Raw genomic sequence first — 25,949 nt, 5'->3', positions numbered from 1 at the left:
GTCGAGCAGCAGAAGGGTGTTGGCAGCACGCAAAATGTGTGTGAAATTTTCCTCGTAAATTGCTTGCGAAATGTTCGCACACCGAACCCGCTTGCACCGCTCCCTACGTCTCTAATTGCCTCGAGTGTTATCCCTTTAAAGCTCCTCTTTTGAAGGGAGGGGGGGAAACGAAGTGGACAGAAATGGTGGAGCATTTGTTACATTCCGCATTCCCGAGCGAACGGCGCCGTTGGCTTTAAACATTGGCTTAAAGAGCTGGCCGCTTATCGATAAAAAGCATAATCGGTTGGAGTCTGTAAGCTGGCGAGGAAGAAGCGATGTAGACGCAGACGATCAGCTAGTCGGAAAGCTCAGCAGAGAAGTCATTTTAGAGAAGTTTATGGGAGATTACTAGAAGATTCACTGTAACAGGTTCTTCCATTAAAAAGATTCGAATTTTTTTAAAGTGTGTCGGTCTTCCTTAAGATGGTGTTAATTTAATTTCAACAGAACACAACGAAGTTTCAAGAACTCCATTGTACCAGTTGGTCAAATATGTCTTGCAGGATTTTTTTGAAGTTAAGGGCTAGTATAATTTGAATACTAGAAGAATCAATGCTCTACGACATGAGCGACCGTGATCCAGCATCAAATTCTTGCACGGATAGGATTTTATCACTCTTGAAAAGGGGCCTCAGATAACATAATGCCATGATGTATTAAGGGGGGTAATTTCTGGCCCAAAAAAGGATCATTTTTGACGATTTTTTGTGACACAACCATTCAACTCTCTTTTTTCAAGTGAATGGCATATTAAACTATATCTGTTGAAGAATATTTTGTGTTATTTTGGGGAAGATTCATTACAAACTCGATCCATGCCATCAAATTTAAGCATCGTGTCTTCGATAAGATACTTTTTACAGTGCCCATCGTAGCTGCGTGATGGGTCATCAGAAAAGTACAAAGTGATACTCGTTAAAAAGATTATAAGTTTAACCAAGTAGCCTCGTCAAGTTTTTGTTTTTGATTTCCATTTTTTGATTTTTGGCAGATTTTTAATGGTGAAAAAGTGATGCTTTTTGTCATTTAGCCTAAACACGATTTTTAAAGATTTTTAAACAAAAGTATCAAAAATTTTCATAAAATTTCTACGGGGCTACCTGGCAAATACTGTACTGATTATGTGTTAAATATTTCAAACCAATCAGTCTAGTAGTGTTTACGTTACGATGGGCACCGACTTTAAAAACGTTGTTCTTGGGAAACGCCCTTCAAACGAAGCGAGCTGCATGGATCCTTTTATGAAAGGCGAATTTTCTAAAATCTATAACTTTGTCAGTTTTACTTCGATTGACCCAAAAAGTTTACACAATGTTCTTGAAAGGATCAGCATACAGGGAAAAATGTAAAAAATTAGTATCACAAGAAAAAAATACCGAAGCCCCCTTATAGCAATCACGTTGAATGGTAAGAAAATTCCATCGTTCTCATGAAAAACTAATCTTAAAATACTGATATTAATATTACTACTATTCCTGTACACGGACTCCAACTTTGTTGAAGGAGAACATGAAGTTTCGGACATAGATTTTTGGCTTCCAAACAACGCCGTTTGCGACACTGGTTGAACTCTTCAATATGGGCGTATTTTTAAACAAAAATCCTGACATAGTTCGTTGATAGCCTCCATCATTAGGAATAATGACTTTGAGCTCCACAAAAGGATTGTCCATTTTTTTCTCAATCGAACATCACCGCATCCTTTTAGATCCTTTCAATCCGTATCGCAATTTATGTTTTAAAAGCATTTCAATCCACACAAACACATCAAGGATGCGTGCGATTGTTTTTCACGGACTCGGCGGACACGGCGGACTCGCCCGGAAAGCACCGCCCGCAGGCACTATCTACTGGACATCCTAAATCACTTCCCAAAAATCTCGATTCACGCTAAATGCCGCACCCCTCATCACAACCCTGATGGCGTACGCAAATCGCATCCCATCGCATCTCCCATCTGACGGTCGCTGATGGTCGGTCGAATCGGTTCAATCGATTAGCGAGAAGAACCGCACACGCGGACCGGGGACGCGACACCATTAAACCGTTCCGGCCACCACCGGCACCTCCCGCCGGGCCACGCGAGTGCACGAAAAGATAAATGGTTTTGCCAACACTCGCCGACGCCATCGCGCCGAGAGGGTAAAAAGGAGGCGGAAAGAAATAAATCTATGCCCTCCATCCCTTTTCCGTGGTCCCACACCGGATGGCCAACCGGTTTCGATCCACAAAATTGAGCCAAGGGAATTAGGGATTCAAAGCTGGGAAGCTGTCAGGGCCAACCGGACACACAGCACCGGAGCACCACGCCGACTAAACGTTTTCGCTAAACCTCGAATCACACGAAGAGGAGGCCCTGGAACGCAGAATCCAAATGGGATACAATTAACATTCATCAGCGTCCGAGAGGTGCAGGGCGGAACGGTGAAGGACTTTGCGCGGAAGATCCAGGATAACGATTTCTAATGACAGCCAGGGTCAGTCCCGGTGGGGTGGCCCATGCCAACCGGAGGAGGAGAACGGGAGATACCGATAGCTCGCTTACATGCTGCGTGTGTGGCACAAAAAAGGTAATACAATAAGGTGGCAGCGGAGGAGGAGATCCGATGTCCGGATCCCCGGTGCTTCGTGATCGAGGTGATGACTGACCAGCAGCAGCAGCAGCAGCAGCAGCAGCAGCACCACCACCACGAACACAACACATCATTATCGGTCCCAGGGCTCCCTGGTTATGGCGCGCAGCTAATGTGAAGCCATCTCCGAGAGGCCCTAGAATCTCTAGGGAGAGAGAGAGAGACGAGACCATCTGGTGTGGGACCACGGTAATGTTGCGAAATGCGTGAGTGAGTGCCACTGACCACCACCTCCCATTCCACCCTCTCGTCGTCGTCGCTCGTTATAATGTGGCCCCCATTATTCAAACAAGCACATTGACATGCTGGCTGGCTGGCAGGCCATTGCGTTGTGGCCGCCGTCGTCGTCGTCGTTGTTGTTGTTGTTGTTTATGCCGACAGCAGCGGGACCATTAGCTTCAGCTTCAGCTTCAGCAGCATCAGCGGCAGCTACGGTCCTCAACTTCTTCTGCTGTGTGTTGTTCTGTTGCCAATTGCCCCGAGCAATCCTGCCTCGGAAAGCCTCGGTATTAGCTGGAGCACACCGAGCACGCTGAGCGTCTTGTTATCTCTTGACCTCGCCCGTCCGCCCGCCACCCCCCGTTGGATGATGTTGAACAACACCGAACGGGGGGTGGTGAGCAAGGGTGATTATGCTGTTTTGTGCCCTCTGGTACGCCAGTACGCCAAGGAATCAGATCGTCTTCGGGAGCAACTCCTTTTTTTCCATCCTCTTTAACTCGAACTCCGAGTGGCCGAATGGTGGAATCAATCGGTTCCTGCGGTCTCCGATTGAACACTCTCATCACGCGCACACGCCTTGGACACACACAGGCTGGCCTGTGACGACAAGGAACATGTCGACGAGGACGACGTGGACGTGGACGTTGATGGCGGAGATGATGATGATGATGATGATGATGGATCGTTTGTAGCAGCAGCGGCTCAACGTTCGCTGAACTGATCACCGATAGCTTGGAGTGTACGTGCGTGCGAGTATGTGACGTAAACATGCTGACCAGGGGGGGCACACGATCCATTCGCACACTAATGATTGAAGACGTATCGCTCTCACATATCCCTTTGGCTGGCGCTCGAACGCTCGCTTATCAGCTAAACAAAACAGGCATTATGTTCGCGATTGAGTCGCTGGAGGAGGAGGAAAAGGACGGGGTGCTCTTGTGGTGCCCCTGACCACCACCCAACGAAAAGCCACAATATCATTAGTTCGTAATCTGGGCGCCCATTTCCACACAAAGTTATCGCATTAGCAGAGGCGCCGCCTTGGACCACGTTCGTGGAGCATAATGAGGCATTAAACGCGTCAAGAAGAAGGCACATGAAAGGCCTTGGGGCCTCCCATGCGAACATGAGCGCTTTTCCGTGTACATTGAAATGAAAAACGGTCGCAGATCATTCCGTCAGTGGGATGGAGCGGGCAGTCGTGTCAAGATCGTGTGGTCAAGATGGGGCAAATGTTCCTTTTTGCAGCAGCAACTTCATCACTTTTGGGAAGACATTAAACTTGCCAAGAGTCAATTCCGTTCAGACTTACGGTACCGGTTGGCCAGTCAGTTGGTCGGGACTCGCGTGATGATGGACAACACGAATATCCCATTAGAGAGATCGGACCTTCGGAGGTTCAATCAAGTGTCAAGAGTTTTTCGCCGTGAATTTCCTGAAGCTTCCTGAAGTCGCACATTTCGCTTCAGGCTTCGGAAGAAGGAAGAACAAAGGAATGGTGGTGGGAAAAGGACTAAAAAGAATGGAACGAATGGAAATTTGTGTCCCACGAACCAGAACGAGGAGGAGGAATAATACTAACGAGTTTCCGGCCCGTTCATTGATCGTTGATTCCGTATGAGAAAGGCACTGCAAAGGGGATTGCCGGTTTGCATCGTCGTCCTAGGTGACAAAATGGCTTCTTGGCGATGGACCCCCCCCCCCCTCCGGGGGCATGTAAAGCGTAATTCAATTCCATCGTTTTCAGGCTCCTTGGACTTTTTCTACATTCCCTGTCGCAACTCGCGCATGGCGCGTAATAGATGAGCAGTGAAGTGGAAGGAAAAAATATGGAAGCGAAAATGAATGACAATATAAAGGTGACGCTCGATAGCGCCGAGCGCGAGAAGCTCATCGATGGTGACAACATGCCTGTGCCTGAGCCAAAGTTTTTTTTTTTACCGAAATCATTCATCCAAGCAAGCGGTTCGTTGACAACCGTACCGAATGGGGTTGAGGAAGGAGAGAGAGAGAGAGAGGTTAGGTTCCGCACGAAGGCACACATTTTCGGAACCGATGAGCTTGGCCGTTCCGTGGCTCCGTTCCCACTGCTCTGCTTTTGCTTTAATCCGTTTCCATGCAAACATCTGCTTCGTGAGGAAGGTTGCCAAGCATTGGGGCATTATCGAACGAAAAAGACAGAGAGAGAGAGAGAGCGACTAGATCCCTTCACAGTGTGGTGCTCGCACACTCCTTCATCGGGCGTACAATATTGCGTAATCAATTCACGTAATTTGCCTTCAAAATTCGCCTAAATCAATAGAAGGCAGGCTGGAGGCTTGGTTGTTCGATATCCAGCAGACGCTAGAAACCGAGATGCGCGATTCGACGCGATATTAATGGAAAAGGGAGAAAGGGAGACAGAATAACAGTGACAGAACAAAGCACTCTTGCTGTAGCACAAGCGGAACGCGTACCTGTCGGGCGATAGGCTCCCCCCGTGGGCTTATCATTTAGCGAGGGAGGACTAGCTTCGTTTTACCTCGTCCACTGATACTACTACTGCTGTGGCACGTGGCTCCGGCAGCTGCCGCTATGTAATGGACTGACTGAAAGTGACACTTTTTCTACGTGAGCAGCTTCGCTAACAGCTGGAAACCGGGAGGTTGCCATCGAGTTGCTTCGTTCGACCCCAAAAAATCCCGAGTTCGCTTTCCCTTTTTCCGTTTTCCAGTTTCCAGCTCTTTAAAGACACTTTCACCGTCCGATACACAGAGACCGAGCGAGCGACACAGGCGGGTCCCCAGGTTAAGTTTGCGTTTGCACGCCCACTGCGATTAGAAAATGCTTCGTAATTACCCTCCACCACATGGCACCCGCCTGCTGCTGTTGCTGACAGTCGCTTTGGAGTAGAGGGGGCATAAAAGAAGAAAAAAAACGAGGGAGGGTAGGGAAAAAATCACAGTGGGTGAAAAACGGAAATCCTAATCGTCACGTGGTCAGTGTGACAATGGTTTTATCATTAGCAAATGACTGGGGAACGGTGGAATGGTCCGGTACTGGCCGAGGGTACTTGAGAAATAATTACAGAAATTAGGTTTGGGGCGCGAGTGTGTGCCATGTTGGTGCGCGGAACAAGGAACGGCAGATTCACTTGGATTCCGTGGAGTAAACGCGGTCGTTTTGAGTTTTTATATTTGATTTCCTTTGATCCTAGTAGGCACCGAGTTCACTTCGAGAGTGAAATGAAAGCAGTAAATAGTGTTTGTTTACCGGCTGTTTGGTGCCAAACTTTTACGGCCTCTTTTAGCAAACCATATTCCAAAAACCAGGCCGCCAGCATAAAAATGAAAGAATAATGCGAACGTGCCAGTGTGTGTGGTTGTTTTTTATGAAAAGAAAAAGTTTTTCCCTCAACAACAACCGCCCGGCAGTGACAGTTCGACATCTGGGATCGTCTCGGCGCAGTTCACAAGCACCACCATCACCTCCACGGTAAACAAACGGACCACAGCGCCAAGCTTGAAGTACTTATGGTGCCTAGAGTCAGGCCGGCTGCCGGTGGTGGTACTATGCCGGGCTGTGTCACTCTCGCTGCTGTTTGCCGTCGAGGAGAGGAGTTCAGTGCCGGGAGTTCCCCGGGAGCCTCACATACCACTGTGTCAACACGCCAGTGCTATTGTTAAAACCGACCGACCAGGCCTTGTTTTGTTCAGTAAATATGCATTCTCGCGCCTCTTCTATTCTATCTTCTTCTAGCGTTCCCCTTCCTCCTCCTTCTGTCTTTCTGTTCTCTGGTCCTCCGAAAGCTAAATTGCGTGCATGCGAGAATGCATGAAATGGATGCATAACAAAGCAAGCCAGGTCAAAAGGGTAGGACGCAGTAGGCCACGCTCAAGCAGCGAGCGAGCGAGCGAGCTCGATTGTTTACACTCCAACGTGCCCTGCGACGCGTGATGTGCTGCACCGTGACAGGAGCCCGCGCAAGTAGCCTCTTTCGCACGACCCGATTCTCCCAAACGACCTTCGTAACGGCGGACAAGGAATTGCACACCGCGTGTAAACGGGTTGTTTGGGGTGGTGGTGGCGTGAGTGTTTTTGGGGGGTTGTTAAATCGTTTCCAGCTGTTCGACGCAATCACTTACATTTTCCACATATTACTTCTTGCGCACCTTCTTCTCCTTGCCTCCGTAACCGAAACGGCACTGACACACGCACCAACCGACACACTCACACACAGGCACAATTACAAACACACCCACAAGCGCACATAACCATCCAGCGGCTTATGTTCGTTCGGCCGCGACGCGCCACGGTTCACTAATGTGCCGAGGAAAATTTCATTCCACCATTTTCACCGAAGATATGCAGAGTGGAGAGCCGGACGCGGGGTAACGGAGGGGAATTGTTGCGTAAAGTTTGCCTGTGCGTTGTTGTGAAATTCCCTTGCGGACAACAAGGAACGCAGCCTTCGAACGAAACTGTCTAGTTGTCAAACTCACGCGACAGCCAGCCAACACTCACATCCTCACGACTGTACGAAAGGGAATCCCCACCCAAACCGGGGGAGCGTTAGGTTGATGCACGAGAACGACAAGTAGCAGTCCTGTGGGTCACTGTGGGAGGATTGTCCTCCCGTTCACTGAAGCCACTGTGCTGTTGCGTAGCTGCTCTTGTCTGCCTGTCTGCCTGTTTGTCTGTCTGTTTACGTGTGCGCGCCCTTTATGCTTCCGTATCGGCGGACGTCTCAGAGATAACTGAACCACCAGCAGCCACGCCGTGTCCGGCCAAGGAAGCGCGAATCCAGGCGTTCCATCGCATCCGGAGGACACGCTCGCCGTTTCGAGGGGAAGGAAAGGGAAGGAAAACTCGGCGGATTCCAGCCTCCACAGCGCTACCACGAAGCTGCCGTGCCTCTTCGCAGTACCATTCTGTCTCCCTCTGCATCGTATTCTCTCGCTCTTTCTCCCTTTCTCTCTTTCTTATTCTCTCTTCGCTCTCTGCGCTCTATCTCCCGAGCTGTGGACGATGGAATTTACAAGCAGTCCTTTCCTCCCTCGTTTACATCCCTTAAAGCGCTTCAATGGAAGTGGAAAAATAATTTCCACAGCCGGGGGTGAGCAAGAATTGGGGGAAGAGCTTTCCAGGTGGGGTTCTTTTTTTGGCGTGGCCGAACCCACCGAAATCGGGCTGATTCGTGGCTGTGCCTGGTTCGGTGGAGCGCGTGTTGCCATGGTCGCCGCAGTGTACTACCACGCACTTCGGCACCGTAGGGATCTCACGCTCTCCTCGGTTTCGCTCGCTTCCTTTTCTCTCTCTCTCGCTGTCACTGGAAAGTCCAACAAGTAATGTGAACTGCGAATGCGAATGGGATGCCATCCAGGGAGTGGTGGAATTCACCAAAAAAGGCGACCGAAACCCGTCGTGTCGTGTACGGTCGTGCGCGAACCGAATGTGTGTAGCGGAAGTGGATTTTCCCCGCCAACGACGCCAGTTCAACGCTCCAAAAAAGCACTCAGTCAATCAGGCAGGCATGCAGAGAGAACCAGCAGCGAGTACAGCGCGAGGATAACGCGGAGAGCTGTGAACGGTGAGAATGCTTTTTGGGGATGAAAACTCACTACCAGCTCAGCACTGCTTACTCACTGTGAGGGCTCGTACCGTGCTCACAGGTGGTGGCAGGCTCATCGGGTTTACTGGTGCGAGGACGGGGGAGCTGTTGCGCCGGACTGGGCCAACTGGGCCAGTTTGCACTCTGTCCATCCCTTTATCATGCTTTTCCCATAACTACCCGCTGAAGGTATCAAATGTATGCGTAATGCACAACAATCTAAGTAAGCTGGGTGTGAGCAAAGTTGTGTGGGACCGTTTTTCGTGATCGAAAAAAAAGCGTTTCGTTGTCATCACCTTCAAGACTTGGCTTTTCCGAACCATGATGAGTTTTCCCGAAAATAAATTCCCACCAAAGCCAGAACCAAAGTGCAGTTCCTTCCGGTCAACATTATGTGGAAGAAGAAGAAGGGAGACAAGCCATGGAATCAAACCATTTTCCACCTCACCTCCTCCCAAAAAAAAACCCTCCCCACCACTACCACCCCATCGACGACACCAGCGACGGTTCGATCGGCTCGTTTCTCATTCATGGAACCAACGGATGATCCCACTTTAGCTTTGCTGGCGCCTGCAAATGGCAGCGGCATTAATTTCGGACCACCATCAGAACCCACCCTCACTCTCCCGTGCCTTCTGGCCACCGGTTCATGGCCAGGCTCGGTGCAATAAAACCATCGTTCAATCGTCCAACCAACCAACCCCTCCCACCGGACTGCGAAACTGGGTGAGGATTGTTTTTCCCACTTTTTTGCGTTTTCCTTCATTCGTTGCTTTCGCTCGCTCGCTCACTCGCTCAGTGTGCTTGTTGGACGAAAGCGAAGCTCACGACAACAACCGACAACTGCTGAGCTGCTGAGAGCGTGAGAGAGGGGTGGATAATGGGTGGGGGCAAATGGATTTTGCGGCAAATTGATGGTGCAAGCGGGTAGGCTACTCCCTTGGCCCCTCCTACCCCTCATTGGCCCACATTCACGATTCACGATTTACGATGTTTTTCAATGTTGATCACTGTCGCGTCAGTGTGTAGTAACCTCCCGGTGGTGGTGGTGTTGGAGTCCCATCCATGAGGGGGCAACAGGCGCTCGCTCTTAGCCACCCGTCCAACCACCAATCCCCCCCCCCTCCATTAAATCGTGGCATGCCAGTCGTGAGACGAAATTGGAATCTAAATACGATCGATTACTCAAACGGACGCGCCGCAGACACGCGCACGCCGCAGGACTTGAGGAGTGGCAAAGGACACAAAACATGCTTTCCATGAGCAAAAAAAAAACAGTAATCCCTCCTTCACGCAACGGGGGGAGGGCACAAGACACACTTCTCGCCGCGATGAATTACGCACCACGACGAGACACCGCGTCTGCTGGGGAGTTGGGAGGTGCTTGTCTGTCTGTTTTTTTTACTCTTCTTTCCATCGGAAAATACTTCAACATTATTGAAGCGCATTACGGAGTGCGCGAAGTGTAGTGTTTTCTGTGTGTGGAATGGATGGAATGAGTTTTATGATTACACATTCCACTGTCACTTTCCTTCCCTTGCCCCCTTTTCGGCACCATTCCACAAAGAGGATTGATGTTTGATGAGTTTTACGGACTTCCGATTTCCACCGAAATTACCAATCGTAACCGCGGCACTCGCAAGCGCCGGCGTAGAGGGTAGATTTATGGCGCTAGACAGCAGAATGATTGCCGTTTTGATGACTGCACCGTGGTGCTTCACGTACATCCTTTTTAGCATCGAGGCACTGCATTCCGTTTTGTGGCGACCGCAAATTCGAAATCGAAATGAATTCGTTCGTTCGACATCCGAGAGATCTGCGAGCCTCTCATCTTTCGTCGCCATTCAATGACCCTCGTCCGCTCAATCACTTACTTGCTTTCAAGTACTCTCGCATCCTTCCTTTTGTAGCGCTCAAACACTCTATGCTCTTCACTCTGCATCAAATACACACCACAAAGCAAATGAGTGATGTTCAATTAGGTGTACGACATGGCACCGCCAGCATGGAAAGGTAAGGATCTCGTAGGTCCCGTAACTGATCCTTACATGGTGCCATTTGTCTTCATCAATGCGTAATATGAGCCACGGCATCTTGTGGAAAACGAACGGCACCATGCGCCTCCATGACCATGCGTCTCCGTCGTATCAAGCACACACAGCCGGTACTTACTGCCGGTCGGTCGTGCCTGTTGCCGTGTTCTCATCACATTCGATCGAACATTCCAACGAGGACACCACGCCACATCATGCCAGCCCGGTATCAATGACAAAGGACGAAATTTGAAACAACAAACCCCTCGCTAAGGGGTCTGTAAGTAAGAAGCCGGAGAAAATATAACCGCTCGGTAAAACTAGCGTGCTTTGATGTGTGTTTTCATATCGTCCAGTGTCGGTGCCACCTTTGGGTTTGGGAGAAGAATAGTTGCTTCACGTTCCCAGACCACCCACGGTGGACACTGGTGTCCTAGTTACGTCTACATTTCATATTTCCATCCAACGCATCACCAAGCAGACGAATGGCTGTGTCTGTGGCTTTTTGTGTGTGCTTGGATTCGTAGAAAATGAAGTCCTCGAAACGTGTATATTGCATCGCTGGCTCGGGTACAACCATCTTTTTGCTGGTTACCGTTTGGGGAATTATGAATTGTTGGTTGGTGCATACCTTAGCAGGGCTTGTAATGTGATGTTGCCATGCCGTTGGACAGTAGTTGTGCATTCGAAAGGAATGTTTGATGGCCATTCCAATGATGGCCCCCCGACCCCCGGAACGAGTCCATCCGTACGTCTCCGACAATTGTCCTCATTCCTTCAGCACCATTTTGGGTGCCTCAACGTTTCAACGGCACAGTCTATCTTAGGAATTTCATAAATATTCTAGTCCAAAAATAGATTAAATGTGATTCAGCATACCGGACCGATTCATAAGCTGCACACGGTCAGTGGTCTGCGCAGTGTGCTCTCTGTGGCTCCGGAATGACACCGAAGTGACACCGGAAGATCTTATTAGCAGGAGCCGACTCCGCCATTCGCTTGTTTAGCTGGCTCACAGTAGATTTCTTTCTTTTTTTCCCCTCTTTTACCACCTTGGCCTACTAGATAACACAACAACAGCCAGGCAACAAGGTAAAAATGTGACCCTTCACCCGCCCAAAAACTCCATCGTCGCCACGGTCGCCACCGGTCGATGGAGTGAAGAGGAAGTGAAAGTTTTTAACCAGGCGGAAAACATAATTTCCTCCCACCCTCGTCCTCCCCGGTTTCTTTTCTCGAGAATGAATTCATGAGCTTCGCCCGGGAATGGGCTCTGAAAAAAAAAACGCACTCCAAGTGAGAAAAGTCGAGACGAGGACGTCGCCGTCGAAGCAGGTTCGAGTTTCTTCTTCATTTTTTATCTAATTAAGGATGGACCGTAAATTTAGTTCTGGTTCGGAGGTGGTTGTTTTTTTTTCTGCTAGCACGACCCTTCCATCGGTCGCATGGTGCGAGATGTCATTTCATTTTTTACCCCTGGTCCTACCCCTCCTTGTTTTTGTGTCGTCGCGACATTGGAAAAACTCATCACATTTTGGAGAGCCACAGGTTTTGCTCGGACCACAGAGAGAGGCAGAGAGAGATTGGAATGCTGCGTGGTTCACTGCACGTGGCTGACTCGGAGGAAAAGATGGAAAAGTGTCCAAACTCCTCAAGGTTCGCCAAGTGACTCCAAGACCGGTGGCAGAAAAGCCATGGACCGTGGAAACCGTTGCACCGTTGCGGTTTCCATCGAAGCAAAGCGGAGCGGAGCTGCTGCAGACATCTTTTTTGGGTCATTAAATTTCGTTTATGTACCATTCGGACACCGACACCGGCGCACTGTCGGTCACTCAACACATCAAACACTGGTGGGACGCGTGGGAATGGATCGCGAAGGCCAAAGCGATCAAACTCACTTTCACTCGAAAGGAGGTATGGACCACAACATTAAACTTAAGACTGCAGCAGCACTTACAGAGGAGCCCTGGAAGCCTTGCGTTGAGAAGCATCTTGCAAATGCGTGGAGTTTATGGGCGCGTTGCCCGCCGACCGTGTAATGATACCAGCACCGTTTCCGGTCACGTAAAAGTACTGATTGTCGAGCACTTTCTTTCGCCAAAAAAGAAAACCGGATCCCAAACACCCCCAGGCGTTTAGATTCTGCGGAACGGCCCCAAATGAACGTTGGAATGGGTTGGTTTGTTGCCTCCAGGGCCACTGGGACCGTACCGTGGTAATGAAACGGAAAACCTCTTCTCCCCCCGGTTTTTTTTCCGATTGGTGATGGACTTAATGATTTATTCATCATCAATCTGTGCGGATGATTTTTCATGAGGGCGGCGCCCGGGACCCTTTTCTCGCCCATCCACCATTTCCGCATTCGTTTTTTTGCGCCACAGAACAAAAAAAACCAAACACATCAATCTGTTACACCTTCCTGCGCCGGGTTTTGTGCCAGTCATCCTAGCAGGCCGTTGCTGTGTACCGCTGCTGAGTCAATCTGTTTTGACGTTTTGGTTTTTCCTTTTTTTTTTGAACAGGCTGCGCAGCAGGCGGCGCAGGTAACGAGATTACGAGAAGGAACCGTAGGCCAAGGAAGGATAGATAATCCCAAAGAGGAGAAAGAAGATGAAGCAAACAGCAAAAGTGCGAAGCAAAAGACGAGCGAAAAAGGTGTATCAGTGACATTCGGTTTGATGATGAAAGGGTTTTGTGCTTGATCAGCATCATCAGAGAGCGGTACGAGGTCAGCAATCTGGTGCTCGGGACTAATGGTTTCATTATTTTAAGATGCCAGCCAGCAAGATTTGTTGCCCTCTTTTTGTGCGACACTGTCTTTCACTGGCGTCCTGGGGGCCAGCTGGTAGAATTTAAGTCCCCAAAACGATCCGGACGATCGATCGCATCGAAAATTGTCCACCGTTTTCAAAATGTATTAAAGAAAGATCAATTCCATTAGCACGTGGCACGTGCTCGGCAACATAAAGCTCCAAAATGACCCCCCGGCACGACACCGAGCGCAACAAATCAATTGAGCGCCACTGTTTGCGTTTGCTTGGTTCAGCTTTTGATTGGTTTGCCCAAAAGACTCAACACGTTGCCTGAACGTTCTTTCTTCTTCTTTTTCGGTGGCCTCGTGTGCCATTGTGAGGTGAAACTGAATGGAACGGTGTGCGGACGTTCTACCGGCTCCGTTTTAATTGCCAATGCCCCGTGCAGCACGTCCACACCAGGCGGGCGGGCGGACGCTTTATTGCAACACAATGAAATGGTCGCGATAACTAATTACTGGTTCAGGTATCAGGTTCACACTCCTCCGTCATTCCGCCTTCATTCCGTGTCCGCCTGTCTGACCCAGAAATCAGGACCAACAGGGGTGCCAAAGGAGTACCACCCCCTCACAACTGTAATTATAATTAAAATGCATCATGAAAAATTATTTCCGTTCGCGTGCGCTTCGCCTGTCATTTGCGAAAGAGATGGATTGTGGCCCGTTGGGAGTCGCGTGCAGCCCACTCGAGTCCGCTGCCGATGCGTCACAAAATTTATCGTCTTTAACCACCACCACCATCACCACCAGCAGCAGCACCAGTAGGGCCATAATTTATGTATCACCGTTTAACGAAGCATTAAAATCGCGCGGCCCACCGACCGGTCTCTCCCTAAAGTGAAAACAATTAAAACCAAGTGGAAACCGGACCGGACCACCGGCTTGTTTGTTTCCTCCTCCTGGTTCTAGCACCCAGAATGGCGTAAATACGAAAAAATGCAACTGGAACCTTGAGTTTGTTGAGTTGGCCACCGTTGACTTGTTGATTGCGACGTGAACAGGACATACCGTTGCTGCACGTCACACGTTTTATGTGTCACGAAAGCAACCAACAGCCAGAGCTGCTGGATTGGACTCCCGAAAACACCAAAGACATCGAGCCTCTCAGCTCCCCGGCCAGAGGAACAGGGCACGGCATTTCCACTCGGCTCGGAGAAGCGTGCTCAAGGCGCACCGTGCGTGACTGAGCAGCGTGAAAAGGAGCTTAGTATCTGTGCTTCCGAGAACCTAAAAAACATTTCCCCCAAAAAAAAAATAAAAAAAACAGAACGAAACTCCAAATATCGAGGATCCTCGAGGAACCGAACCGCGTCTCGAAAGGCGAAAGTCGACCAACCGTGTCACCGCCGCATCCGGCGCATTATCCCTCTCCATCCACTCCTCGAGCAAGCAGTTTTGCAGACAAGACAGAGGGGCAGGACGGATGATGAAACGGATCCTTATACTCTCGCCGCACTCTTTCACCTTTCCTGGGGCCGAAAATTCCGTTTCCAAAATATCGACATGCAGCGGATTCGCGGAGATTTCGAGTGGAGCGCCGCATCGTCCACCGAGTCATCGACCGATGTTGAATGAACGCCTTTCATCAGCAAATCGATCCCGGATCGAACGAGAGGACGAGAGGCGGCGTCATGGCAGCTCCTTAGAAGCAACATTAACGGGAACTGGTCGTCCACCAGGGTCGTGGTCGGTTTGAGGGGGCGCCTGGGGCGTGGTTAAAACGTGATTTTATGCGATTTTCGATTGAGTTTTGTTGCCACCGCGCGTTCACGGGCCCAGATTCGACTGCCTGGGCTCTGACTCTGAAGCAACCGAGAGGCCTTAGGAGCGGCAGCAGAAGTAGGTATTCCGCATCAATTCGTTCAAACCACCCCTCCCAAAAACGAAAGGACTTCTCGGTATAAAGCCTACGGCTTCTTGGTTCTTCTCTTGGTGCTGACGAGCTACGACCTGTGATTTGGTAAGGGTTGAAAATGGGACACAGATTAAGCGATTATTGTGAGCCAGCGAGAGGCAGCAGAAACGGGAGACGAGATCATAAAGTAAACGCAAACGACAGCGCAAAATCGTTCAAATCGAAATTAGTGACCTTCAGCACCGTGCAGATAAGCGCCTTGAGGCGCATTTTTAAAGAATTTTCAGTTTCAGTAAGCTTTATAGATGCCAATAAACGTATGGAAGTGAAATAATTGATGAACTGTTTTTAGCTTTGCGCTAACTGTCTCTTTGACGCAAAAATATTTCACTACCGTCATTTTAGTCATATAATGACCTTATAGTGTACTTTATATTGATCAATAGATTCCGAGTTAAATTATTTCAGACAAATTTCCAGCCGTACCTTGAATCTTACAGAAAGATTCTTTCATGTTAATCGTTCTCGGCTACGATGGCAACTTTTAACCTCTTACTGATAGCTTAACGGTAAATATTATAGCTGATATCAACCAATACATAAACTCATCGAAAGTACTTGAACTGCAGCTTAATATGCTGCCAAAGAAACGATCCAGTCGCTTTCATAAATCGATCGCAAAAAAGACGAAGATTTGCCTTTAAGCTGTAAACATTCTTTTACACCTTAGATTCCTTTCAACAGGTCGGTCCCTCCCTTCCCGGTGTGCTAATTATTTTAAACTTGGGATTTACTTTTTAATGCAGAAACAATGTCCGCGTCCGCTTTTTGGCGGGGAGTGGCGACCCGGGTGGTAACATTTTAATGGCGTTCCATGGCCACGCTCGTTCGCATTCTTTCGAACACTGCTGCAGTGTGGAACGAGGGGGTGCGAAGAAGCTTCGGTTCGGATTCAGAACAACTTTCGCCATCAAATTACTGTTCGCCTTGGCTCCTCCTCCTTCCGCCTCCTCCTCCTGGAATGTCTTACTCTTCTCCCTTCAAGCCAGGCGCGCCTTATTGGTATGCAAATCAGTTACACGCGCAACATTATGCTGCGGAATGGCCCAACTCTCTAGCGGTCTGCCAACAACAAACAACGCGAGTAGGCAAACGATTGAAAGGCCTTGCCGTCTAGGCGAGGAAATCGTTGCCAAACAAATTATTTCGATTCCAGTTCCGGCGCCACCATCACCACCAGCACCAGCTCGTCATAACCGAATCTCGAGCGTTCGCAGCGTCAGCGAGGTGAAAATCTAATCAAACCCCACCACGCACACACCAACCGCCTGTGGCCTTCGTGTTTCCTCCATCACTCATTGGATATCAAGCGAACGAAGCTGTTTGAGCTTCACTTAAACACACAGCCAGCCAACCAACGACACGGAGACGGTGAGTCTTCGAGTCATTCTAATCGATTTTGCCACAAATTACGCACCACATTAGCCCCCACACCGCAAAGCAGCGACGGCGGTTGGGGAGAGTAGAGTTTTGCTTTGCCGAAAACGTTTTCCAATCTCGGATCGGTCGCCAATCAGCGGCACCACTTGTTTGCTTACCATTAAGCAACTTCTGTGAGCCGGTGGCCCCGGGGAATGCGAGCGACTCCTGGGAGTAGAAGCGAGGGATTAGCTTTAGCATAAAACTTCTTGTTTCTGACACCGGATCGCAACGGATCGGTCGTCACCTACGCATCACCGCATGTCGTCGTCGTCGTCGTCGTCGTCATCGTATCAATCTGGTACGGATTTTAGTAACTGGAAAAACAGTTTACCAACAGTTGCACACATACAGCGACCACCAGAGAGACGCATCCTACGCCATTCCGTAAACAACCGAAGGGGGAGGGACGGGGGGGAGTGGGTGGGTTGCCTGGAATCCAGCGATCACTACGACTCGTCGACGTCGTCGTCGTCGTTGCCTGCGTGGGTAGCTCGGAGTGAATGCATGAATGAAAGTATTTCTATTTTTGGAAACCACATTCCTCTGCGAACCAGCGGTGGATGGTGATGGTGCGAGAAGGGAATCGTAAGGGATCGAAAACCAACCCCCCCCCCCCCCCCCGCGGGGTTTCACGGAAAAAACGGAATCGAATCGCGTGCGCAATCGGCAAATTCCGTCGCTTTCCTTCGTCTCCCGGTTTGTTATCCTGGCCAGGGACGTTTTTGGGGCGTTTTCTACGGTCGTTACTTTGGCGTTACGTAGCACTACAGCTTCTGCCTGCTGCGAGTACGTATCGCGGTGAGCTTAAAATTAGCATCTCCTTCGGTAGAACTCGTGGGCGAAACTGTTGACGACGTCTCTGAGACACCATTTGGCGTGTTTTGAATTTTTGTTTTCAAAATACGTCGCACCTTGCGTACGGATCGCACACCTACCACCTCGCATTGATAGAGAAACGTGTTCGGTTCGTGGAAACCCATTTTCGTAATGAAAGTATTTATGATTCCGTCTTCAAACAGCGAAGCGAGTGTGCCATGATCAAATTACACTTAATACGTCACTTCATTCGTTTATGCCGCAAGTTATGAAGCATTAAGAGGGGGGTTGGCGTTATAATTAGCATTTCTATAAGAGGATAAATATCGGCATACGTAAATAGAATCGAAGACCAAGTATCTCCAGTCTCTAAATGGCGGAATTTATTTTCTAAAACAACAAATCGCAATAGATCCCACAAGGTCATCTGTGTTTGACAAGCGACATCGCGCTTAGTTTACAGCCGCTTGGTTTGCATCAAAGAAGCCTTGTCATACACGTCATGGCATGCGGTGCTCTTGCCCGGCAACGATGCAACAGGGAGCCTACTACCGGTGGCCTACTACGATGTTTATCATCTGCTGGTTCAGCAGTTTCAGCCGGTTTGGAGTGGACCGGAAGCGAGCCTATGCCGACATCCGGAAGGTTGCCAAAAAGCGTCATCATCTCGTTGAAACTCAAGCACACACATGCGGGCACACGGGCACCGATCGAGTGTATGACAAGTGGCGATGATGATGACATGCCACTGTTGCAACTGAACTGTTGCGAGGTCAGGATGCGGGCCTCTCTCTCGCTCTCCGTTCCGATCGTTTCGGCAAATGGACGGCCACTTGTCAGCAGACCGGTGCCAGGTGCCAGTCGTGGCGTAATCTGACTCATCGGCAGAGAGTCGATGGCCACTATGTCGTCCCCAGATGCTTCGTGCACCGGTGGACTGTTGGAAGGTTCACTTGCCAGCTCATTAAGGACAAATATTCACAACGCAACCGGGCGCGATGCTTGATCCCGTTGAACCTTGGACCTAGAGCACTGACCAGGTCAGTGCGCAGTACCGACCGACGACCGACGGCAGGTCATTCGTAAAATTTAATTAACCGCATCAGATAACACCTGGGGCTGGTCCGGGGCCCTGACGCTGTCACTGAGCAGCGAGGATACGGACCAGACGGTTTAGGGCCTCGTCCACCACCAAGTCCACCACTACCAGCAGTTCTTCCAAAAGTAGTTACGCAGACGGTGTTTCACGTTTCTTTTCTCTGCTTTAACGGAACTCAAACGCATGCAACAGCAGAGATCATCACCATGCCAACCAGTCCGAGGAGACCGGGCGAATGATATACAAGGTTAGGTTAATTGTTCCACGCTTTGGTGGTGGAAAGCAAGTAAAGAGAGGGAGAGAGAGAGAGGTGCTAGTGGGCTCCAACTCGTGACGAAAGGTCATACCAAGCGGGCAACGCGGGCCGGACCGAGAAAAGGTTGGAACTTTCTTTGAAGTTTTCTCCGTTGCCACGGGTTGCTGCCACCGGCGAGAGCCATTGTTGCCGAGGGGCCACCCCTCTTGGCCGTTGTCGTCGCCGTGAAATCGAAAGAAACTTTCCAATTCCGACTGTGCCACCTCTCTCTCTCGCTCTCTCTCTCTCTCTCTCTCTCTCTCTCTCTCTCTCTCTCTCTCTCTCTCTCTCTCTCTCTCTCTCTCTCTCTCTCTCATTCCTTATCCTCAGGAGGGCTTTCTGTGATGCGCTGGATCTGGAAGGGAACGGTGGATTCCGAGCTAAATCACGTTGTCTGCACGTGGGTGTAGCGTGGTGGTGGATGCTGGGTCACCGTGCACATTCCTTATCACGCCTCGTCAAATTCAGCAAATGATTTACGCAACGATTAGAGTGTTAAAAGGACGCTAGCCCGTGCCAACAGTGGCACAGGGAGTCCAGTTGTGCAGTTGGATGGAAATTCATGCTCAGTATCGTTGGTTTTTTGTTGGCATTTTCGTGAGACAAAACCCTGGAGAGGAGATCCCCTTTTCCTGTCTGATTCGATTGTTATCTGCAGACCAACCGAAACGACTTGTCTTGGCTTGGAATATTAACTAGCTCTGTTTTCGGTGTTCAAACATTTGAGAGCTTTCGGTTGGATTTTTCCGCAGAACGTTTCCGTCAATTGGCGGAAAAAATAGGAAATCAAATCCTTCTACGAATGACCGGGGAGTGATTTTAATTATTCTTCTCTAGCTGGCAAGCGTGAACCGCAAATCTGCAATTGACTGCCTATCGGTTGATGGCGGTTTTTAACCCGGCGGACCCTGCGGACCCAACCGGATAGCTGACAGGAACAGGATCTTCTGTCTTAGTGGTACAAATGGAAGGATTTGTTTACTTGACCGTCCTCGGTGGGCCGATCCGTTGAGATTCATCATCCGGATAAATTAAGGTTGATCAATCATCTGTCGAGCGACCGCTCGCTCGCTGGAAAAGTGCGCTCTAGAAAGCTGCCAGAAGATGGATGATCTTCTGCCCGTAGCCTGAGGCTAATTTGTTAAGACAATCTCGAGTAAATCGAGGTGTAATGGAGAGAAACAAAACAAGGGAAAGAGACAGAAAAAGTAATCTTGGGCCGCGAAGAATATGAAGGATTCTTCCTTGTCCTTGCTGAGTACCTACAACGAGTCATAAAAATGTCCGCAAAACGTTATAAATTCAAAAAAGATCTATTCTCGCGATGTGCTTATTGATTTCACTCGCACGCACTAGGTAGACTCCGATGTCCCCGCGGTGGCGTATTTCCATTTCCGATGTACGTCAAGCAGTGGGGCCTTCCGGTGCGGTACAGTCAATCAGATAAATCATCTTCTTTTTCCCCCCGCTCGACTTGTACGTTAAAGTCAGTGCTCTAAAGCACTGTCAAACAGGGGGAGGTACTGGTGCTGTACTCTACCAGGGGTGGGAGTAATGTTTAGATTTTCCCTGTCTCCCCATTTTTACGCTTTTCAACCCTTAGGAGAACCCCTGCACCACTCGTGATAAGCAAGGGCAGGAACCGAGGGGGGGGGGGACTAGGGAAGGTGTTGGCCAGATGTTGACGATGGTAAACCTTAAAGGAACCCTCGTTCGGGACCCAGGAGATGGGGACTGCACGGCAAGGGGACGATCCTTGCCCGGCCCCAATGGCGTGACTGACATGACAGATGAATGACGCAGGGAAAAAGTCTTCAGCGAAAGGAAGTTTCATTCATTATGCAGTCATAGTCCCGCCTCTCCACTCGCTCCCTTTTCACCCTCTTCACCGAACCTCCCGCAACCCCCTGCTCCGCCTCCCCCGCTAGTCAGATTTCCCTTTCTTTGCGCTGTTGCGCTGATGCCGGGTGCTGGGATAATTTCGGGGCTCAGGATACTCGCCACTCGGACGGTTGCATTTGCAAGGTTGAGCGGTTTTTGGCGGGAGGTGAAGAAGGATGGTGGAAAGTAATGACAACAAGGATCAGGTCACCTCGCTCATACCAAACTGGTTCCGGTGTCAAAGTGTAAACAACCTCGATCCTAATGGAACAATCGTCCGGCCGCCGCCTCCACCAGGAATCACATCTCTCACACATACACGCGTGCTCTCGCCAAAAAGGAACACAAACAGATAATCAAACCGGCACATACACAACAAACGTACAAGGAAACACTCACACACACGGCACACACACTCACGCACACGAATCATACCTGTTTGCGTACTAGAATCGAAAAACGTACTCGTGGTTTCCACCGTCATCGTGCCGATGGTTCCATCGATAATCTGTGCGCTCGAATCTCGCCGACCACGATAGCTGCTTAAAAGGGTGAGAGAGAGAGAGAGACGGAGAGAAAGGCTATAAGAACAAATTCCAAGAAGCATGAACGCATCAGGTGGAGGCGCCTGAACCACCCAAACACGAAACGATAAAAACGATAAAAAAAAAGTTGGGCGCCTCCACCGGAAGTTCCACACAGGCGTGATCTGTCGCTCGCGCTGCTTACCGGCTAGTGTCATCGCTTTGGGAGCTTTGCCGGCGAAAGTTTCGACACCGTATCATCTCCTCGGTGGTACTTTGCCGGCGAAAGCCACGCGCTATCAGTATCTCCTCCGTCGTTGACTGGCGCCGGATCGAGGGCCGCGGTGCACACTCGGTTTGTGGTGGTGGGCGTGCGCAAGGACTCGCATCCCTGGAGAGAAGGCGAACGTGTGAGCTTTCACAGAGTGCGATTTCGTAGAGCTTTCGAGCTGCTGCTACTTACCTCGATGAGCAGCAACTGCTCGATTCCGGTGAGCGAGGTTGCCGAGCGGCGGACGAGGATTGCCGGCGCAACCGGCGGCTCCGGCGCGGGCTTCCTTCCCGTTCGTGGCTCCGATCGGGCGAGAGGTGGGATCGTGAATCACGGCGTCCTCTGTAACACGTAAGCAAGCGCGTGAATAAAGCGTTACTGCCATTTTAGTAGCTCGAATGGTTGCTCGAAATCGTGGCCCACCTTGATGCACTGTCCGGACTGAGGCTATCCCGACGTGCCTGCCGCTCGGGACCCTCACCGTCCGGACTGAGGGCCGGTTGTGAGCTGCGCCGGCTCCAGCCTCCCGGTGGCAAACAGGACTCATCGTAGGCAGTGGCCTGTCAAGGACCAAGAGAGAGAGAGAGAGAGAGAGAGAGAGAGAGAGGAACTGAGTGAAAAAAGGGGATGCTCATGGACACACGCGTTCACACGCGTCTTACTTGTCGCTGAAGTTTCGAAAGGCGCTGGGCACGCTCGGGACTAACACGCGAGTCCCGGCGGGTCATCTTGGTGCCGCACTGGGTCGTCGAGTCACGTCGACCCTTCTGGGCGGTCGGACTCGTTGCCGGCGGTGTCACCGAGCTGGTGATGATGGTCGGTGGTGGCAACGCTTGGCATCCCGTGTCGACGTGACTAACGGCCACGAACAGGGGCCCCGAATCGGACGCTGTCGAGCTGGTCGAGGGCCGTTGCTCCTGCCGGAAGTTGGGCATTTCCGATACGACCAGCGAGTCCTTCCGCTTGCGCTGCGCTCCAACCACCTTCGGTGGTGGTGGTGGTGGTGTTGCCGTACCACCGATCACCGTCGAGTCACGGCGTGACGACCGGTCCCGGCTCGAATCGTTCGAATTCCTCCGGGAACCCTACCGAGGACACCGAGGCACCGAAAAGGGAAGGGAAACTGTCAATCTTCGGGAACTCGCGGAGCAATCTTGTACCACAACAGTCTGCGTGACTGTGACTTACATTTCGATAATTATCCGCTGAATAGCTGTAGTCCTCCCGGTCCCGGTCACGTTCACGTTCACGGTCCCGCTCCCGCTCTCGCTCTCGCTCCCGCTCACGCTCCCGCTCGCGTTCCGCGTCCCGCTCCTTCCGGAAGTCGGATGCGTGCGAGTCCCGGCGGCAGGACCAACTCTTGACACCGGAATCGGCACTGGATTCGCGCCTTTTGCGCAACGGTGGCGCATGCCCCGTACTGCCGCTGTTCTGGGCACTGTTGTACGAATCGCCGGCGCTGGCTTTGTTCCACGGTAAGCTGCGCGCTAGGTCGGCCAACGTTTCTCGCCGGTTCAGTGGTGCCTTTTGTCGCTTCGAACCACCGCCGCTCCATTCGCGCAAGATGTCGGTTAGCTGGGCGAGCGAACTTCGGCGACGCCTCTGGGCACCTGCTGGAAGGGGGAATTGAGAGAGAAAGAGAGACAGAACATTAATGGAATCATGTTCACAAAGGAACCAACGGCCAGGGCACCGGGTACCTGGTGGTGGTGAGGTACTAGGAGGTGAAGCGCCAGATATCTGGGCCGCCGAGTCCCGTCGTCCTCCCAGGCGCTGCCGAATGGTGGACTCTTCGACCTAGATACGAGGATGTTCGAGTAAGTCACGTGAGTTACAGCGGGGGTGTACCGTCCCGTTCAACCTACCTGTTCCCGGACCAGGTCATCCCAGCCGTTTCCGCCCTGCCATACCAGTCCCACCTGGTGAGACATGATAGGCAGGTTGCAGACAAAGCAGATAGCCGTCATGGTCCTAATCGCCATCCGAAGGAAAGTGCAGAAGAAAGTAAAGTTTGCATTAAAATGGAGAATTCGGGCACATCCTTGAGGTTTGGAACCGTATCCTGTTACGGTACAAGATGCAAAACTAATGAACATGCAACATTACACAACTGGTGTCTGCAAAGGTAACAAACATTCAAACTAAACGGACCTTCAAAGCGGTTTGGTTAAAGCAGAGTAGGCTGTGGGAGTGCGTGCCGCGAGTTTACCAACAAAAAAAAACGTCACAGCCTTCAACCGTTCTGTCAACAGGTGGTTAGTGAACGTTTCGCAGCATAACTGGTGCTGAGCTTTCTCTTCAAGCAACTGCAAGTGCCAATAGGCAAATGAAAAGATAAAAATGGTTGCAAAAATGATAATCAATTAAATAAAATGTAACACGCGTTACGTCGGTAAACGAAAAGCAAGACAAACGTAAACGTTAGCGATTAGCTGCAGCCAGCTACGCGTGACGAGTGCTGATGGTGTAAAAGTGAATTTCGTACAAAAACTGAAACTTTATTAAATAGGAAACCAGTAATGCCAACGCAACAAACACGTTAAAGTGTAGCAAAGTCCGTGGTTAAGCCACAGCAGCTTGTGCATGTTGCTGCTGCCGTGACAGTAAGAGCGTAAAGTGGTGTAGCGGAAAGCAAAGTTTGGTGAGCAGATTAAGGCGAAATGCAAGTGTTGAAGCAGTTCGCAGGCGATAGCGATAAAAAAGGGCCCGTACCATACTCGGCAAGGGCAGAAGAAGAAGAAGAAGTAGAAGAAGCAGCAAAGATATAGACGAGCTGTAGAGAGCGTGAAAACGTGATTGCATCGCGAAAGATTGGCGAAACAAATAGAGGCCCACGAAAGCATGACCATGATTGCATAGAGCGATGCAAGAAACAGAGTGAAGTGAAAATGCAGAAAAGGAAAAAACAACCTGTAATGGCGAAGTTTTGCCATGGTTCATATCTACGGCCTAGCGGTCTGGAATGACGAGGAAGGTCTGTGGGGATTTTTTTGCTTTTGTTTTGTTTTTGGCGTTTCTGATGACACTTTTCCTTCGCCTTCGTAGTGGTCGAGGTGGTTGGCTCGGAGTGGTAACGGTAATCGTGTCCAAGGTCAACAAAGTTGAAGAGGCTCGCGACTTCTGGTCACGATAAAGGAGTCTCTTTACGAGAATTCAACGGGCTAGATTATCCTCTACAAACCGTCGCACTGGACAATGCACTGGAGACTTGGCGCAACGTTTGGTTGCCTAAAGTGGCCAACGAATTTCAAACGAACATCAATTTAACAACTAAGCTAAGTTTGGCTTGAACTAGTTGGTGTTTGGTTTTTTTTCTGGTTTTTGTTTTGTGCGTTTAGCTACCACCGCGACCACCTGCCAATTGGTTTGTTGCTGGAAGTACAGAAAGACGTTATTTTGTAGCTTTACTGTGAAGCAGCCTGATTATTTAAAACAAATCAGAAGAATGCAATTAAATTTTGAAATGAGTTCATGTGAAGTGGTCGAAACGATGTTTTGCTCTCGAGAGTCAGTGGCGTAAAGTGTGAGTGTTAGTGGCTGTGTAGATCATTAAATTAACTTCAATGAGCGATTGACAGTTAATGTACTTGAATGCCTGTTGAGGGAATGTAATTAAATTAGATTTTAATGTCGCTTTTTCTGTACGATCATGAAACGCGACACGGTCGACACACGCGTACAGACCACTAATTAGTTTGATCGCGTTTGGAATTTTCATTTTCTTTTTATTTAATCCTACATTTTTATTATCAACAGACACTGAGCACAGAGGAATGGGGAACTAGTTTATCTAAAAATAAACATAATACCGGAGCCACACTGGTAAACAGGAGGGTTGGACCAAACAACCACCGGCACACAGATTACAATGAATACCAATGGACGGAGGCGGGGATTGGGGCTAACGGACACGGACACAAATACCGCAAGGATCGATGAGATACAACAACACTGATGGGGATGAAAGATCTGATCCGTACAAAAAGGTGATAAATCAACTACACGAAACAGAACAAATGAGCCAGAATGAGAGGAGTAGTACCAAATGGGGGGTAAGCGGGTGGATGAACTATGTTAATTAAATATTTATCAGTATGTTGAACCAACCGGTTCATCCCTCTACCCGTGCCACTCCAAAACCACCCCATTAAGAGGGTTATGTGGCTGGGAAGCAAAAAGCAGAAAAAAGGAAATACCTGGAACACGGGTCTTGATAAACGGAATTTCCCGGCTTCATTATAACCCATCATCACCATCATCATCAGAATTTTGTACCAATAGTGCACACAGAACAAAAGAGAACCAGAAATCGATAAAAAAATGGAAATACTCCTGACTCCATCGGTTCGATGGTTTCGCCGACACTGCGTTGCGCCGGTGGTTCGATATAAAAA

General features: G+C 49.9%; 1 protein-coding gene across 4 annotated transcripts in view; it reads right to left on the bottom strand.

Annotated features, from left to right (window-relative positions):
• The window catches only part of LOC126570890 (uncharacterized), a 100,618-nt gene extending 76,130 nt beyond the window's left edge, over positions 1-24,488 (bottom strand). For 2 of the 4 annotated variants that reach the window (XM_050228972.1, XM_050228974.1), the window contains exons 1-9: positions 24,466-24,488; positions 23,421-23,526; positions 23,256-23,352; positions 22,744-23,168; positions 22,218-22,640; positions 21,979-22,115; positions 21,748-21,897; positions 21,490-21,675; positions 21,196-21,299 (exon numbers count right to left, since the gene is read on the bottom strand). In XM_050228972.1, the coding sequence (XP_050084929.1) occupies positions 21,196-21,299; positions 21,490-21,675; positions 21,748-21,897; positions 21,979-22,115; positions 22,218-22,640; positions 22,744-23,168; positions 23,256-23,352; positions 23,421-23,526; positions 24,466-24,488 (1,651 nt within the window). The remainder of the gene's footprint in view (positions 1-21,195; positions 21,300-21,489; positions 21,676-21,747; positions 21,898-21,978; positions 22,116-22,217; positions 22,641-22,743; positions 23,169-23,255; positions 23,353-23,420; positions 23,527-24,465) is intronic. The other 2 variants (XM_050228971.1, XM_050228973.1) reach the window with 1 other exon arrangement.
• Positions 24,489-25,949: the final 1,461 nt, after the last annotated feature.

This window comes from Anopheles aquasalis, chromosome 2, assembly GCF_943734665.1.
Source record: "Anopheles aquasalis chromosome 2, idAnoAquaMG_Q_19, whole genome shotgun sequence".
Taxonomy (NCBI): Eukaryota; Metazoa; Arthropoda; class Insecta; order Diptera; family Culicidae; genus Anopheles; species Anopheles aquasalis.
The sequence above is the reverse complement of the archived record's forward strand: the minus strand, read 5'-3'. Positions and strand labels throughout refer to the sequence as shown.